The sequence below is a fragment of the Bradysia coprophila genome, unplaced genomic scaffold (genome assembly GCF_014529535.1).
Source record: "Bradysia coprophila strain Holo2 unplaced genomic scaffold, BU_Bcop_v1 contig_70, whole genome shotgun sequence".
Lineage (NCBI taxonomy): Eukaryota > Metazoa > Arthropoda > Insecta > Diptera > Sciaridae > Bradysia > Bradysia coprophila.
The window spans coordinates 4,343,691-4,356,335 of record NW_023503941.1 but is presented as its reverse complement, the minus strand read 5'-3'; the positions used below and the strand labels follow the sequence as shown (position 1 = coordinate 4,356,335).

The window sequence follows — 12,645 nt, the reverse complement described above, 5'->3', positions numbered from 1 at the left end:
GGCCTCGAAGTGGTTTCTGAGTGTGGTTTTCGAGGGTCCGGAACGCGTTTTCGGCTGTAGCTTAGCTGTATTGAAACCTACAGAGGCGTGCGACCCATCAAATGAAAGGTATTCGTAACACGATTCGAACAAAAAAATAATTAAAAAAATCGGGGCAGATTCGTTTGAGCTAGAGTGATTAGAGTGACCAAATTTTGAGCTACTCGAGCGTAGGAGTAGGATGAAGTAACTAATATTTTTTTGGGTTATGAAAGATAGAGAGTTACTTTCTTCGGCAGTCTCAGAGTTTTACGAGTAGAACAGAGGCGCATATATGAAAAATGTCGAAAGTTGGAAATGGGTGGGTCAATTATGTTTTTAGAGGTATTTCTTGAATGGTGGCAGATAGAGAGTTACTTTCTTCGGCAAAGTCTCAGAGTTTTACGAGTAGAAAAGAAGGGCATTTGTGAAAAATGTCGAAAGCTGGAAATGGGTGGGTCAATTCGTTTTGGAGATATTTCTTGAATGGTGGCAGATAGAGTTACTTTCTTCGTCAAATTTTCAATTTTCGTCAAATTTTCAAATTTCGTCAAATTTTCGATTTTCGTCAAATTTTTGATTTTTGTCAAATTTTCGAATTTCGTTAAATTTTCGATTTTTGTCAAATTTTCGAATTTCGTCAAATTTTCGAATTTCGTCAAATTTTCAAATTTTGCCGAGTTTAAGAATTTCTGTTATAAACTGTTATAAAAAGCAGTGTTCTAAAACTTCTAAAACGACTGATATCCCAACAAAAATCTCTTCGAGAAAAGTGCGACGCAGTCTTTGAAGTACAATTTCTAAAATGAATGATATCGCTAGAGTTGACGCTTTCAGCTTCGTTACGCAAAAATTAAATTTTACACCCAATTTTAGTTCAAACAAGCTGGCTTAGTTTTTCTCATCATCTGCCAAATAATTAAAAAAAAAAAAATTGACTGGAAACAACCAAAATTTTACCAAAAAAATCTGCGTCGCAAAGTGGCAAATGTTCAGGAACAAACGAGCAAGAAAATTTATCTGCCACATGCGACGCAGATTTTTTTGGTAAAATTTTGGTTGTTTCCAGTCAAATTTTTTTTGGTAAAAATTATTTGGCAGATGATGAGAAAAACTAAGCCAGCTTGTTTGAACTAAAATTGGGTGTAAAATTTAATTTTTGCGTAACGAAGCTGAAAGCGTCAACTCTAGCGATATCATTCATTTTAGAAATTGTACTTCAAAGACTGCGTCACACTTTTCTCGAAGAGATTTTTGTTGGGATCTGATATTTTACAACATATGTGATCTCCGTGACTTCATCTTGTATGTGAAAAGTGTAATTTTGCCCAAAGTCAACGTTTGCAATAATCATTTTTTTAGTTTTCAGGTTTTCGAGAAATTCATGCTGCATTCGGTCTAGATAGCGACATTTTCGATATGTATCTACGAACTCTATCAGAAAAATCGGACGTTCTTTCGGCTATTTTCAGCAAATCAGTTCGATGTGTTGACGCACCCATTGATACCTCGCACCCGTGTATTTTTCCGGCTGATTAAGGCGAAGATAACGGGCGATTCGCTGAGGCATGTCGTATTTATTTTTTCCAATTGGCTGGGCTGTGCATCGACCGTTCTGATAATTCAGGAAAAATCTCATTGTTTTCGGTTTTGACAGTGATGGTGATGACTCTTTTCACTTTCGTTTTCGTTTCACCGCTGGCAACTGCATACACGTTTTCAAATCATTAACGGAAATGTTAGGGAGTTCATGAGTTCGGCATGCTCAGCCAAGAGAAAGAAATTTTACGAACGTTTTTCTAACCAAATTGAATTCATGCCTCGAGCCAGGTCCCATCGGGAGCCACGTTAAAAAACCGTTTTAAATCTTCTGGTTGGCTCATTGCTCTACTTGGAGTCGCACAATTTGCCTATGTGTAATAACTTGTTTCCCATTGAGCCCGCATAATCTACTAATTTCAATCTACAAGTACTTGTTAGTCGCACTCAAAGTCGCAACAAAACAACACCAAATTTGAATTTAGTGATTAATATATGGAACTACTGCATGCGGTTTAAACACGTTGGAGTGTCTCTTCAAACAATTTTGTTTAAAGTGATCTTTTACAACACCCAGCAAACTATTCAATTGATGTTTATACTGAGTTCACGAAATGCTGACCGATGTTTGCTTACATTTTTATGGGAAGAAACCAGTCAGCAATAATGAGTTGTACGAAGCGGTTGAATGTTAGTTTTGAATATGGAATGCCACGTTGTTTCGTTGTGTCTCAAGTACGTTATTAAAATCATTCGTTTTCGATTTGTGTGCATTAACAAATGAAACTTTTTAGTGGCAAAGCAATACGAATGGATGTCTGAAATACTTAATTTACGCCTGGACATTAGCCACCTACTTCACGTTCGTCTTGATTCTATCGATTTACACCGCCAGTGAGTGCAAACAAGTTGATTTTTATTTAATCTACTTAACCAACTGGAATGTGATGTTGAATGCACTTTCATCACTGTTCGGTGCCATTGTAATAACACGTCATTACAACAACAGTAACACACTTGACATGGACAATGAACGTGAAACAAATCGAATGGGAAAATTGCTCGAAACACATTGGTTTCTATCAACTTTGTCACCCGTTGTCAGCATTTCCGTTTCGTTGGCTTATTGGCCGAGCTATGATGGTCGAGATGCAGGGCTAAATGATGTGCTAACACATGCTGGTAACTCAGTAATATTATTCGCAGATACTTTTATACATGCACGACCGCCTAGATATGGGCATCTGATTTATCCGCTGGCGTTCGGAATTGTTTACTTAATATTGTTCAGTTTACCGTACCAGCTTCTCGGAGGATTGAATAGACATTATAAGGCTTACATTTATCCTAGCTTGGATTGGACTAACAACACAACAGTAGCAATTAAGTCAACATTGTTGCTGAGCGCGTCGTTTGTATTAGTTCACTTATTCGTAACGTTTTCAATCACTGTTCGATGTTATTTGTATACCAAGTATAAATCGCCTAAGGAAGTTATGGAGGTTAATGGGAAGAGCTGCCATGAGCAATCAATTGTGTAGCTTAAATGAGACTGACTCAAAATACATAATTTAGCAGAAAGAAAACATTTTTACTTATCTTGAGTATTTAGGTATCCCTGTTGCACAAAATTAGCCATGAATTTTTTGACAGCAACGGATAGAGAGGCTCCTTAAGCACTTCGTGGTTTTTTCAGCTGTTTTGACGGTAGCTGTTTAAAAGTAAGTTTTTCGTCCAATTCATCCAATTCAAATCCGAGATACGAAGCGGTTTTTATTAATTTTATTTCTTCTCGTTGGAACATCGGCGGTGAATTTTGAATTCGTTTAGGCGATTTGTTGAACGGGAATTGAGTTTTAGCTGCGTTAAGCTGAGTCGTCCATTTTCTTTAACATTTGTTGCTGGTCTCAAGTCCTGCTTAGCTACCAGGGCCTATTATGTAGAATTTATGGGTGAATTTTGCAAATTTTTGTGAATTTTGCAAATTTTTGTGAATTTTGCAAATTTTTGTGAATTTTGCAAATTTTTGTGAATTTTGCAAATTTTTGTGAATTTTGCAAATTTTTGTGAATTTTGCAAATTTTTGTGAATTTTGCAAATTTTTGTGAATTTTTTGCAGATTTATAAAAATTTTGGCGAGTTTCATTGCGTGAATGCATATTCAAAATCTTTGTTTATTTTGGTAATCGTCTCTAAAGTGAGATGCACATTTTAAAATTAAAATTGGATTTTATACTTAGATACATATTTCATTCCTGCGTCCTTGAAAACGCCCTTATACCAGTTTTGTTTCCGGCTTCTCGGGTTCGACTGTGGCCGTCTTCTTTTTTTCGTTAACCAAAATTCAATGGCGGGTCGGGTTTCAAATTCTTCTAAACATGGCATATTCATGTTCACATACAGATAATTAAATAGTGCTGAAGGGCCAAGTGATGATCGGGCCGTGTCTTTGAATTTGTTATACATATCTGAAGATTAAACAATGTGACCAATTAAAATTTAAATAACTGAAACTCACTAATTAATCTCTCAACATCCGCCGAATGCGGTTTCGCTGCAGAAATTCTCGCTAAACCACATTTGATTGTTGTCAATTCACCTGGGCAAAGTTCGTGTAGTTTGTGTTGTATTTCCATCAAAATCTTTCAATAATTCGGCAGCCCTGTTGTATTCGATGTAAAAATGGCTTTCGTCATAATCGGGCAGAATAAAGGAATGGCACTGCCGAAGGTCTTCACTTGTTACAGAGTTGTTTATTTCGATTAGTGGCTTCAACTTCTGTTCCAACGTGTCATCGATACCAAGTCTAATCTTTAGATGCCCGACTAATTTCTGTAGTATGAATTCTCGGTTCGCAGACGTAAGCGAGCAAGTCATTCGACCTTGTCCTTTTTTCAACGGAATACCATATAAGTGAAAGTTACTACCGGTTTCGATAAAATCTTTCAAAAATAGCTGTTCCCAGCCTACATCAAGTTCATCGCTTTCTAATTTAGCGAATAGATCTCGTTTTTTTTGTTTTATATCCAGCAGGGAGACAGTGTCATATTGACAGGCTTTTTGAAATGTCTTTAATAGTCCTAAGACATCAATAAGGGATGTGACCCACCCCTAACTAAAGGTGTTATTATAAAGCTCATGAAAAGTAGTTGCTTTCGCACTAATTTATTTTACCGGAAACGGATACACATTTAAAGCAAAACGTTTCCGCTAAAACGTAATTTTTAAGATTACCGCCGTCATTTTATTTCTACTGGGTCATCTCTTCTGCAACTCACGTCCCACCAAACGACAATATTGTTGTTTGTTTACATGATTGGTCATAAATTTTTTTTCATAATTTTGGTTGCTTCGACGAATATTTTAAGTCAACCGATAAGTGAACTGTTAAAAACAACACAAGAAGCACATTTCCTCACAAAATCTGAATTAAATCACACCGAAATCACCGAAATTATGACATTTTCACAACAAACACTACATTTTTGTGTTGGCGATTTGACGTTTGAAAAACTATAATCATATGTTCCGATGAACGACTTTTACGATGATTTTCTTCGTTAAACCATATTTTACTAAGTTCAAGGTGGATGTGATTTGGGTGTGAAATTGAGTGGGAAGTGCTATTTTCATCGATTTTCTTTTTGTAAAATCTTTTAAATGAGACAATATTTTGAGGATGCCCGATGTACGAGTTTCTTATTTTTCGTATTTCTATTGATATTTGACAAGAAATCGCGAATAAAATCGATAAGTCCCTCCCTTATTAAAAAAAGTTAATAAATGAAGTTTTTTGACGACGAGCCACTCTATCATCAGCGTAGAAGGCCATTAAGCAATTTGTTGGCTTCTTGAAGTCCGCAGTGTGGACAGACAGCTCTTCACAGCAATTAGAAACTTCCGATCACTAACGAAAGACTTAATCAACTTTAAAAGGTATTTCGGAACCCAATATCCGTTGAGTTTATTAAAAATCTGTCGTGCCAGACGGAGTCGCACACTTTCTCAATGTCGAAAAAATCAATCCAGCGGCCCTACTTTTTCGTTTGTTGATTCTGATGATATGTACAACCCTTTTGACTCGATGGGTGGGAGAACGAAATCCGAATTGCTCTTCTGCTATAACCATGTTCGCAAACTACTTTTACTTTAGGTTTTTGACATATTTAGCCTAAAATCAAATATTGACTACAGTGTTGTTAGACTCCGTTTTTTTACAACTACTTCAAGAGTGTGTCCGTCTAAAAGCGGATGAGCTAACCTTTTTTATTGAAATTACATTTCACGTCACACTGCAAATCTTATAGTATTGTTCGCCATTTTATTGACGATATGCTGACTTTTCAGAATAATTTTTACGAATTTTCGAGTATTACCACTTTTTACTGTTCGATCATCGAAAAATATTGATTTGAACCAGCCGTGTTATCTTTCACGGCTGCCGTTTAGTGAAAAAATTATATTGAAAACTTAAAAAGGATCTGTTAAAAACACTGTGTTGGTGTGCCAGAACTGAACAGTGTGAACGTTTTTGTAATACAAGCAGTAAATTTTACCTCTTTTGAACACTTTTTACATTTAAACATTATGGTCAAAGTCGATGATCCGCTGTATTTCTTGAAGCAGTTGAAGTCACATTTAGTTGGAAACGTTTTCTTTTGTTATTGAAAGACACCTCTTCGACAAAATCTCTCTTGTTATCAATCATTTTGTTCCACTCATCATCATCGAATGTAATTTTGACGTTTTATAACGTTTTTGTTGTTGTATTTTCGATCTTCTTGCGTTGGTGTTGACACGTTGAAACATTCTGATGAGACGAAGCTAAGATATGTTCCACATGGCTTATGAGAGTAGCGAAAAAATTGAAATTAGCTACCACCATTTTGTACTGGTTGTAATACAATGATATCGGAAACATAAACAAGTTCGAAAGTAGTAGCGGTAGCCGAATCACGAGCAGTTTATTCAAGATAATTTGAGAAGTTTCTTAAGAAGCTTCACATGTGGATATAATACTAACTTCATCGTTCTCATCTGACAATAAAGGATTGACCTGAGTAGAGTCCTGAGAGGAGCTTTCATGTGCCATTGAATTTCCTTGATTAAGATTATAAAATTCAAAAGTTTATCAACTATAAGAACTGAACTATTAATAACTTACGGCAAATTTCATTTTCGTGTATCAGTAGATTAATTTGAGTATGGAGCCAGCTATCATTTGTTTTGTTAGACCCCACGCTGTCTTTGTTCATCCACTATTCTACTTGTAACATTCAGCGAATGAAGATGTTTTTCAATAAAATTCTGAATGTTTTGTACCTCTGTGGTTTAAGTTTGGTTCCTGGAAATCTGAAAAACTAACAGGTTATGGGCCCAGGACACGCAGGAATGAATGAATTCGGAAAGAATCAGAAATAGAAGCAAAGAAAAAATACAAATGAAAGTCACGGAATCGAAAATGCGGAATTGCAACTACAGAATCGGAAACTACGGAATTGGAAACTACGGAATTGGAACCTACGGAATTGGGAACTACGGAATTGGAACCTACGGAATTGGAACCTACGGAATTGGAAACTACGGAATTGGAAGAACAGAATCGGAAGTACAGAATCAGAAATATGAAACTAAAATAACGGAACATTGTTATAAAGGAATCAACAGACGAGTACAGCGGTATTAGTGGTATTGGGAGCAGAGCCGGGTTAACACGATGGGCTTTAGGGGCTTAGCCCCTTGGCGCTGGATAAAAGTGGCGCTGGAAAATTAATAATGAATCGTGTTTAGTTTACTGGTTTCATTAACCTGTCACAGACGGCAAGCATATTAACAGTTTTACTATCTGATCTATTACTTCATTTGATCATTTCATTTTCAGAGATTGATTTCAGAAATCTCTTACTTCATTTGTTTTTAACATGCTTTTTGCAATATAAGACCCCATTAGTCAAAGCTTGTCGTTTATTATTGCTGTCGTTGTCGATAACAGATGACAGCCGTCTATAACAGGTTAAAATAAACTACTTTTACCGATATTTGAAAAAAAAATTCCTGCGGCGCAATTAAAAAGATATGGCATCACAGTTTTTACATTTTCTTGTTTGGAAATTCCTGATATCCACTGTATCCATAATACTGGGAAATCAGGAAAATTAAACTTCAAATTCTTGATTGGCATTTTATTTCCGATAAGAAAATCAGTTTTATCATCGGGAAATTTCAGCTCTTAGCATACTCGTTTAGTAGTAGCAAATGTCCTACAAAAGTCATTTAGAGGTAATAACATGGCAGATGTAAAATTGTTATTCAAAATCAATCCAGGGTATCGACGAATTTTGTCTAAGAATTCATTCACGAAACCATGAAAGAAAAATAAAGTTGCACACACAGTCTTGAAAGTTTCTTTCATGGAAAGAATCTACAAATTCTTTGCTCGCTTCGCTCGCGGTTACTTTCTACTTCCTTTCAGTTTTAAACGAATATCAGCAAAAAGAAAAAAACTAGGCCCACCTTACGGGTAGGTCAGGTCCTTTCACTGACTGAATTTTTGAATCAATTTTTGCGATTGTTATATCGTTATATCGATTGTTGTATCATAAAACTGTCCATCGATTCTCATGTTATCGTAACCATAAATATTCGTAACTTGAGAGCTGCGTGTATAAAATCCCATAACGCGAAAATACGAAGAAGATTTCTTGCTTATGTTTTGAACAAAAATGAAACTCGTTCAATTTTTTTACAAACAGCTTACCACGAAATCACTCAAAAAAAATCTTTTCGAAATGAATTCTGGATTATTGCTCCAATACTTTCCATTAACGAACCTAGCCTCAGAAATTTCAGTCCTCTCGATTCAAAAACTTTTTTGGAAATACATTCAGAATTACTCGAGACGAAAATTCTTTTGAGAATATCATAGAGATCACCCGTTCCTTTTTAGCTCATCTTCAAACTTAACCTCAGGAATTTCATTTCTTGACGATAAAAAATGGAAATTCTCAAGTTATCTTGTTATCAATAGACGAGACAAAAATTCTTTTGGGAGTATCATAGAGATCGCATCGCCCATCCGTTTTAACCTATCTTCGAAAATTACCCTCAAAAATTTAATTAATTTTAATTTTAATTAAAAAAAATGGAAATCCGTGGCAAATTACTTAAGTTATCGTTTTATAGGAATGAACAAAGTAGGACAATCATTTTAGAGTGTTTATTATTCGTCAGACCCATGATTTTCAGTCAAGATAATTATTTACGACCGAAGTAAAACTTAGCTAGGCTACAGAATGTTACAACCCAGTTTACGTTCTTATTACCATTCCTCCGAAACGATCGTTAGGATATTGTCAGGATATCGACACTAATATTATTTTTAATACGTTTAATACGTTCACGAACAATAAAAGCCATGTTTTTGTAATTGGCGCTCGAAAACTAATAGCCCCGTTGCGCTGAAAACCTTAATCCGGCTCTGGTTGGGAGTAGCCAATGCTACAGTCCAGCTAATATTCGTTAGAAAAACGAAAACGGGCAGTGAAAAAAAAAAATGGCAGTGACTACGGCGTGGAATGTGGATTGGAATATAGAAAATGTGAACGAAATTGGTGAATTTAATTTACGTCTAAGGCGATCTTGGATCGATTTTGGATTGCTCGTCAATGGACATTTGGGTGTGTAGTTGAAGGTGTGTGAATCAATTGAATTAAAGGGGTGTGTTGGATTTGGTGAAATCTAGTTCACCGAAAAGTAATTCAATTGATGATTTGATCATAGTGAACAAGTCAGTCAGCGAATGAAGATGTTTTTCAATAAAGTTCTGAATGTTTTGTACCTCTGTGATTTAAGTTTGGTTCCTGGAAATCTGGAAAACTAACAGGTTATGGGCCCAGGACACGCAGGAATGAAGATGTTTTTCAATAAAGTTCTGAATGTTTTGTACCTCTGTGATTTAAGTTTGGTTCCTGGAAATCTGGAAAAGTAACAGGTTATGGGTCCAGGACACGCAGGAATGAAGATGTTTTTCAATAAAGTTCTGAATGTTTTGTACCTCTGTGGTTTAAGTTTGGTTCCTGGAAATCTGGAAAACTAGCAGGTTATGGGCCCAGGACACGCAGGAATGAAGATGTTTTTCAATAAAGTTCTGAATGTTTTGTACCTCTGTGATTTAAGTTTGGTTCCTGGAAATCTGGAAAAGTAACAGGTTATGGGTCCAGGACACGCAGGAATGAAGATGTTTTTCAATAAAGTTCTGAATGTTTTGTACCTCTGTGGTTTAAGTTTGGTTCCTGGAAATCTGGAAAATTAACAGGTTATGGGCCCAGGATACGCAGGAATGAAGATGTTTTTCAATAAAGTTCTGAATGTTTTGTACCTCTGTGATTTAAGTTTGGTTCCTGGAAATCTGGAAAACTAACAGGTTATGGGCCCAGGACACGCAGGAATGAAGAAGTTTTTCAATAAAGTTCTGAATGTTTTGTACCTCTGTGATTTAAGTTTGGTTCCTGGAAATCTGGAAAACTAACAGGTTATGGGCCCAGGACACGCAGGAATGAATATGTTTTTTAATAAAGTTCTGAATGTTTTGTACCTCTGTGGTTTAAGTTTGGTTCCTGGAAATCTGGAAAACTAACAGGTTATGGGCCCAGGACACGCATGAATGAAGATGTTTTTCAATAAAGTTCTGAATGTTTTGTACCTCTGTGGTTTAAGTTTGGTTCCTGGAATTCTGGAAAACTAACATGAAATTACATTTTGATTGTAATTAAACACTTTATCTTTTTACTAATGGACGGTCTAAGGAATGAAGATGGTTTTCGTATTTTAAAACTATTTTTGACTTTAGGCACCGTGCCGGCACCGTGACGAGAGAAGTATCCAACTGCCTTGTACCCAATCTTATACTCCTATCTATTCCTAACACAACAATAAAAAAGAATCTCGAAAAACGATTGATTTTTCCGTGGGATTTTACACACGCCGATTTTTCGGATTTTTGAAACATTATGGTCTGCTTTGAATCCCTCGTGTTACAAACAGCATATATAGTTCTATAAGCCCCCAGTACTTCGCACGGGCTTAAAAATGAAAGATTGAAGTATACTGAAAATGTCAGGAAAATATGTAAGTTACAAAATCGTAGTTTTTTATATGAACGACCGTAGACAATTTGAGTTATGTCAAAACAAGAAATTTTTCATGCAAGTCTCAAACTTTGCAATATCTCGGCCAAACGTTAATCGATTTCGATGTGTGGTAGCTTGTAGAACTCGTCCGGTTGACCAAACATCCAAACTTCGGGAGTCGTTAGAGCCAAGGGAGGAAAGTCGAAAAGTGGCCGTAACTTTAGTCCCTAAAAGAAATTTTGGATTTTTTTTGTAGTAGTGGACTAGCGTCACGCCCCTTATCAACTGACCATCATTTATTTTGAACAATAAAGTATGAATGGCTCGTACAATACTAAATAGTCTGCGCAACCGGTACAGTTTTCATGCAGTCGTCATAAGCTGGAGGCAGCTCGTCTGTCATTTGTTCGTTGTTTTTTAATGGATTCTGAATATCATGTAAAGTTGGTGCTGTCGGATTAATGAGTTGTTCAGCTGCTGTTGTTGAATTATGATGCATTCGATGAGTCTGGCCTTCTGATGAATGATGCTGCAATGGTCGCATCTGTTGTTCGTTGACCAATTCCAATTCAGTGAATTCGGTTGGTTGACGATTTCGAACGTTGTGACTGCGAGTACGTTCACGATTCTTTTTTCTACATCCGCACATGCGACTTACAATTATTCCGACAATTCCAACTAACGCGAATATCAAAACACAATAGACAATATATCTTCCCATCTGTTCATAATGTTTCTTTTCAATTGCTTCTCTCATTAGTTCTTGTTGTCTTAAATCCACTTCTCCGCGCTGATGTTCTTTTAACGATTCATCCGCTTTTAATGCACATTGCATATACGAAAGTCTTCCTTCGTTCACACACTCAGCATAATCAAAATAAGACATTTTTTTATGCATACACCAATGGCCGTGTCAGTCGGAACTGATGTACTAAAACAACGCATTGAGAACAATACCTTGGCTAAAAGTGAAAATGTTATCTTTAAATGTATGACGTTTTTGTGTACAGATGATAAGATAAGACCGGTATGGGAGCGTGAGTTAAATGGAATTCAGATCGCTAAAAAATTCGCGAAATCGTTTTTTTGTACTGAGGAGATTCGCAACAATTTTTAATCGACAAAAATTATTTTAAAAAAGAAACGAATTTAATAATTGTATTTCTTTGTTACGAGTGATGAAAAGATTCCACTTTCATGTCGAGTCACAAGCGACGTTCTTTGCGCAATGACCCGAAACAACAACAAAACGTAAACAAGATACACTCTACTACACAACAATTTCAGCATCCATCAAAGTGGCCGAGACGCTTTTTTTACCTTGTGAGGTCAGAAAATAGTGAATTTTTCGATCCTAGTTGCCGATTTCAACTGGAGTAATCACACAAGCCAAATAACTTACAAGCAATTACGTAATACATTTTGCATGATGTGTACGGTAAAAGCATTTTCACTGTCACAAACAGGGACGGTAAGTGCACTACACTCTGCTAGAAATGTTCGACAAAGTGTAGAAGCATAGCACTGCTACTAGCTAAAAACACTCATTTTACAAACGTCAAATTAGCCTCCAAATTTCAAAGATGTATGCGTGTACGATTGTATGTATTGTGTCACACCAAGAAATCATGACTCCTATCTTTACGAGAAAATGCAAGGCCTATTTCGATTGCATTAGCCTTCGAATATTTCTTATGCTCATGCTAGTAGCAGAGCTGTGGTAGAACGGTTAATCCTTTGACATAATTATAAGTAAAAAGGTAGATACCAAATTGGGAAGTGAGGTTCTCCTCTGATCTTTTTTTTCTGAACTGAAGTTAATCTCAAATTTAAAGGAAATGATTTATTAGTATCTATTAAGCAATAATCTGATCTGATCTGTTTTGGAGAAAATATTAGCATTTAATCTGGGCATCCGAACGAGTTCAACGAGTTAAAGTAGGTTAAGATTTGGCCAGGC

The 12,645-nt window shown here is 36.2% G+C and overlaps 1 protein-coding gene and 1 long non-coding RNA gene across 2 annotated transcripts; one reads left to right on the top strand and one right to left on the bottom strand.

Annotated features, from left to right (window-relative positions):
• Positions 1–2,226: 2,226 nt before the first annotated feature.
• Positions 2,227–3,133, top strand: LOC119083798 (protein rolling stone-like). Its single transcript, XM_037193606.1, has 2 exons — positions 2,227–2,292; positions 2,352–3,133. The coding sequence occupies exons 1-2, from the start codon at positions 2,266–2,268 to the stop codon at positions 3,096–3,098; spliced, it is 774 nt and encodes a 257-aa protein (XP_037049501.1). The 5' UTR covers positions 2,227–2,265; the 3' UTR covers positions 3,099–3,133.
• A 1,482-nt stretch (positions 3,134–4,615) lies between these two features.
• LOC119083808 lies at positions 4,616–12,401 on the bottom strand. The gene is made up of 3 exons (XR_005088942.1): positions 12,283–12,401; positions 11,287–11,293; positions 4,616–4,626 (listed from the first exon to the last, which is right to left on the bottom strand). It is a non-coding gene; the product is annotated as an uncharacterized LOC119083808 (long non-coding RNA).
• Between the last annotated feature and the right edge of the window lie 244 nt (positions 12,402–12,645).

Coding starts and splice junctions, on each gene's coding strand:
- LOC119083798 (XM_037193606.1), top strand. CDS start 2,266: ATGCCACGTTGTTTCGTTGTGTCTCAA. Junction 2,293..2,351: donor GTTGTTTCGTTGTGTCTCAA/GTACGTTATTAA, acceptor GAAACTTTTTAG/TGGCAAAGCAATACGAATGG.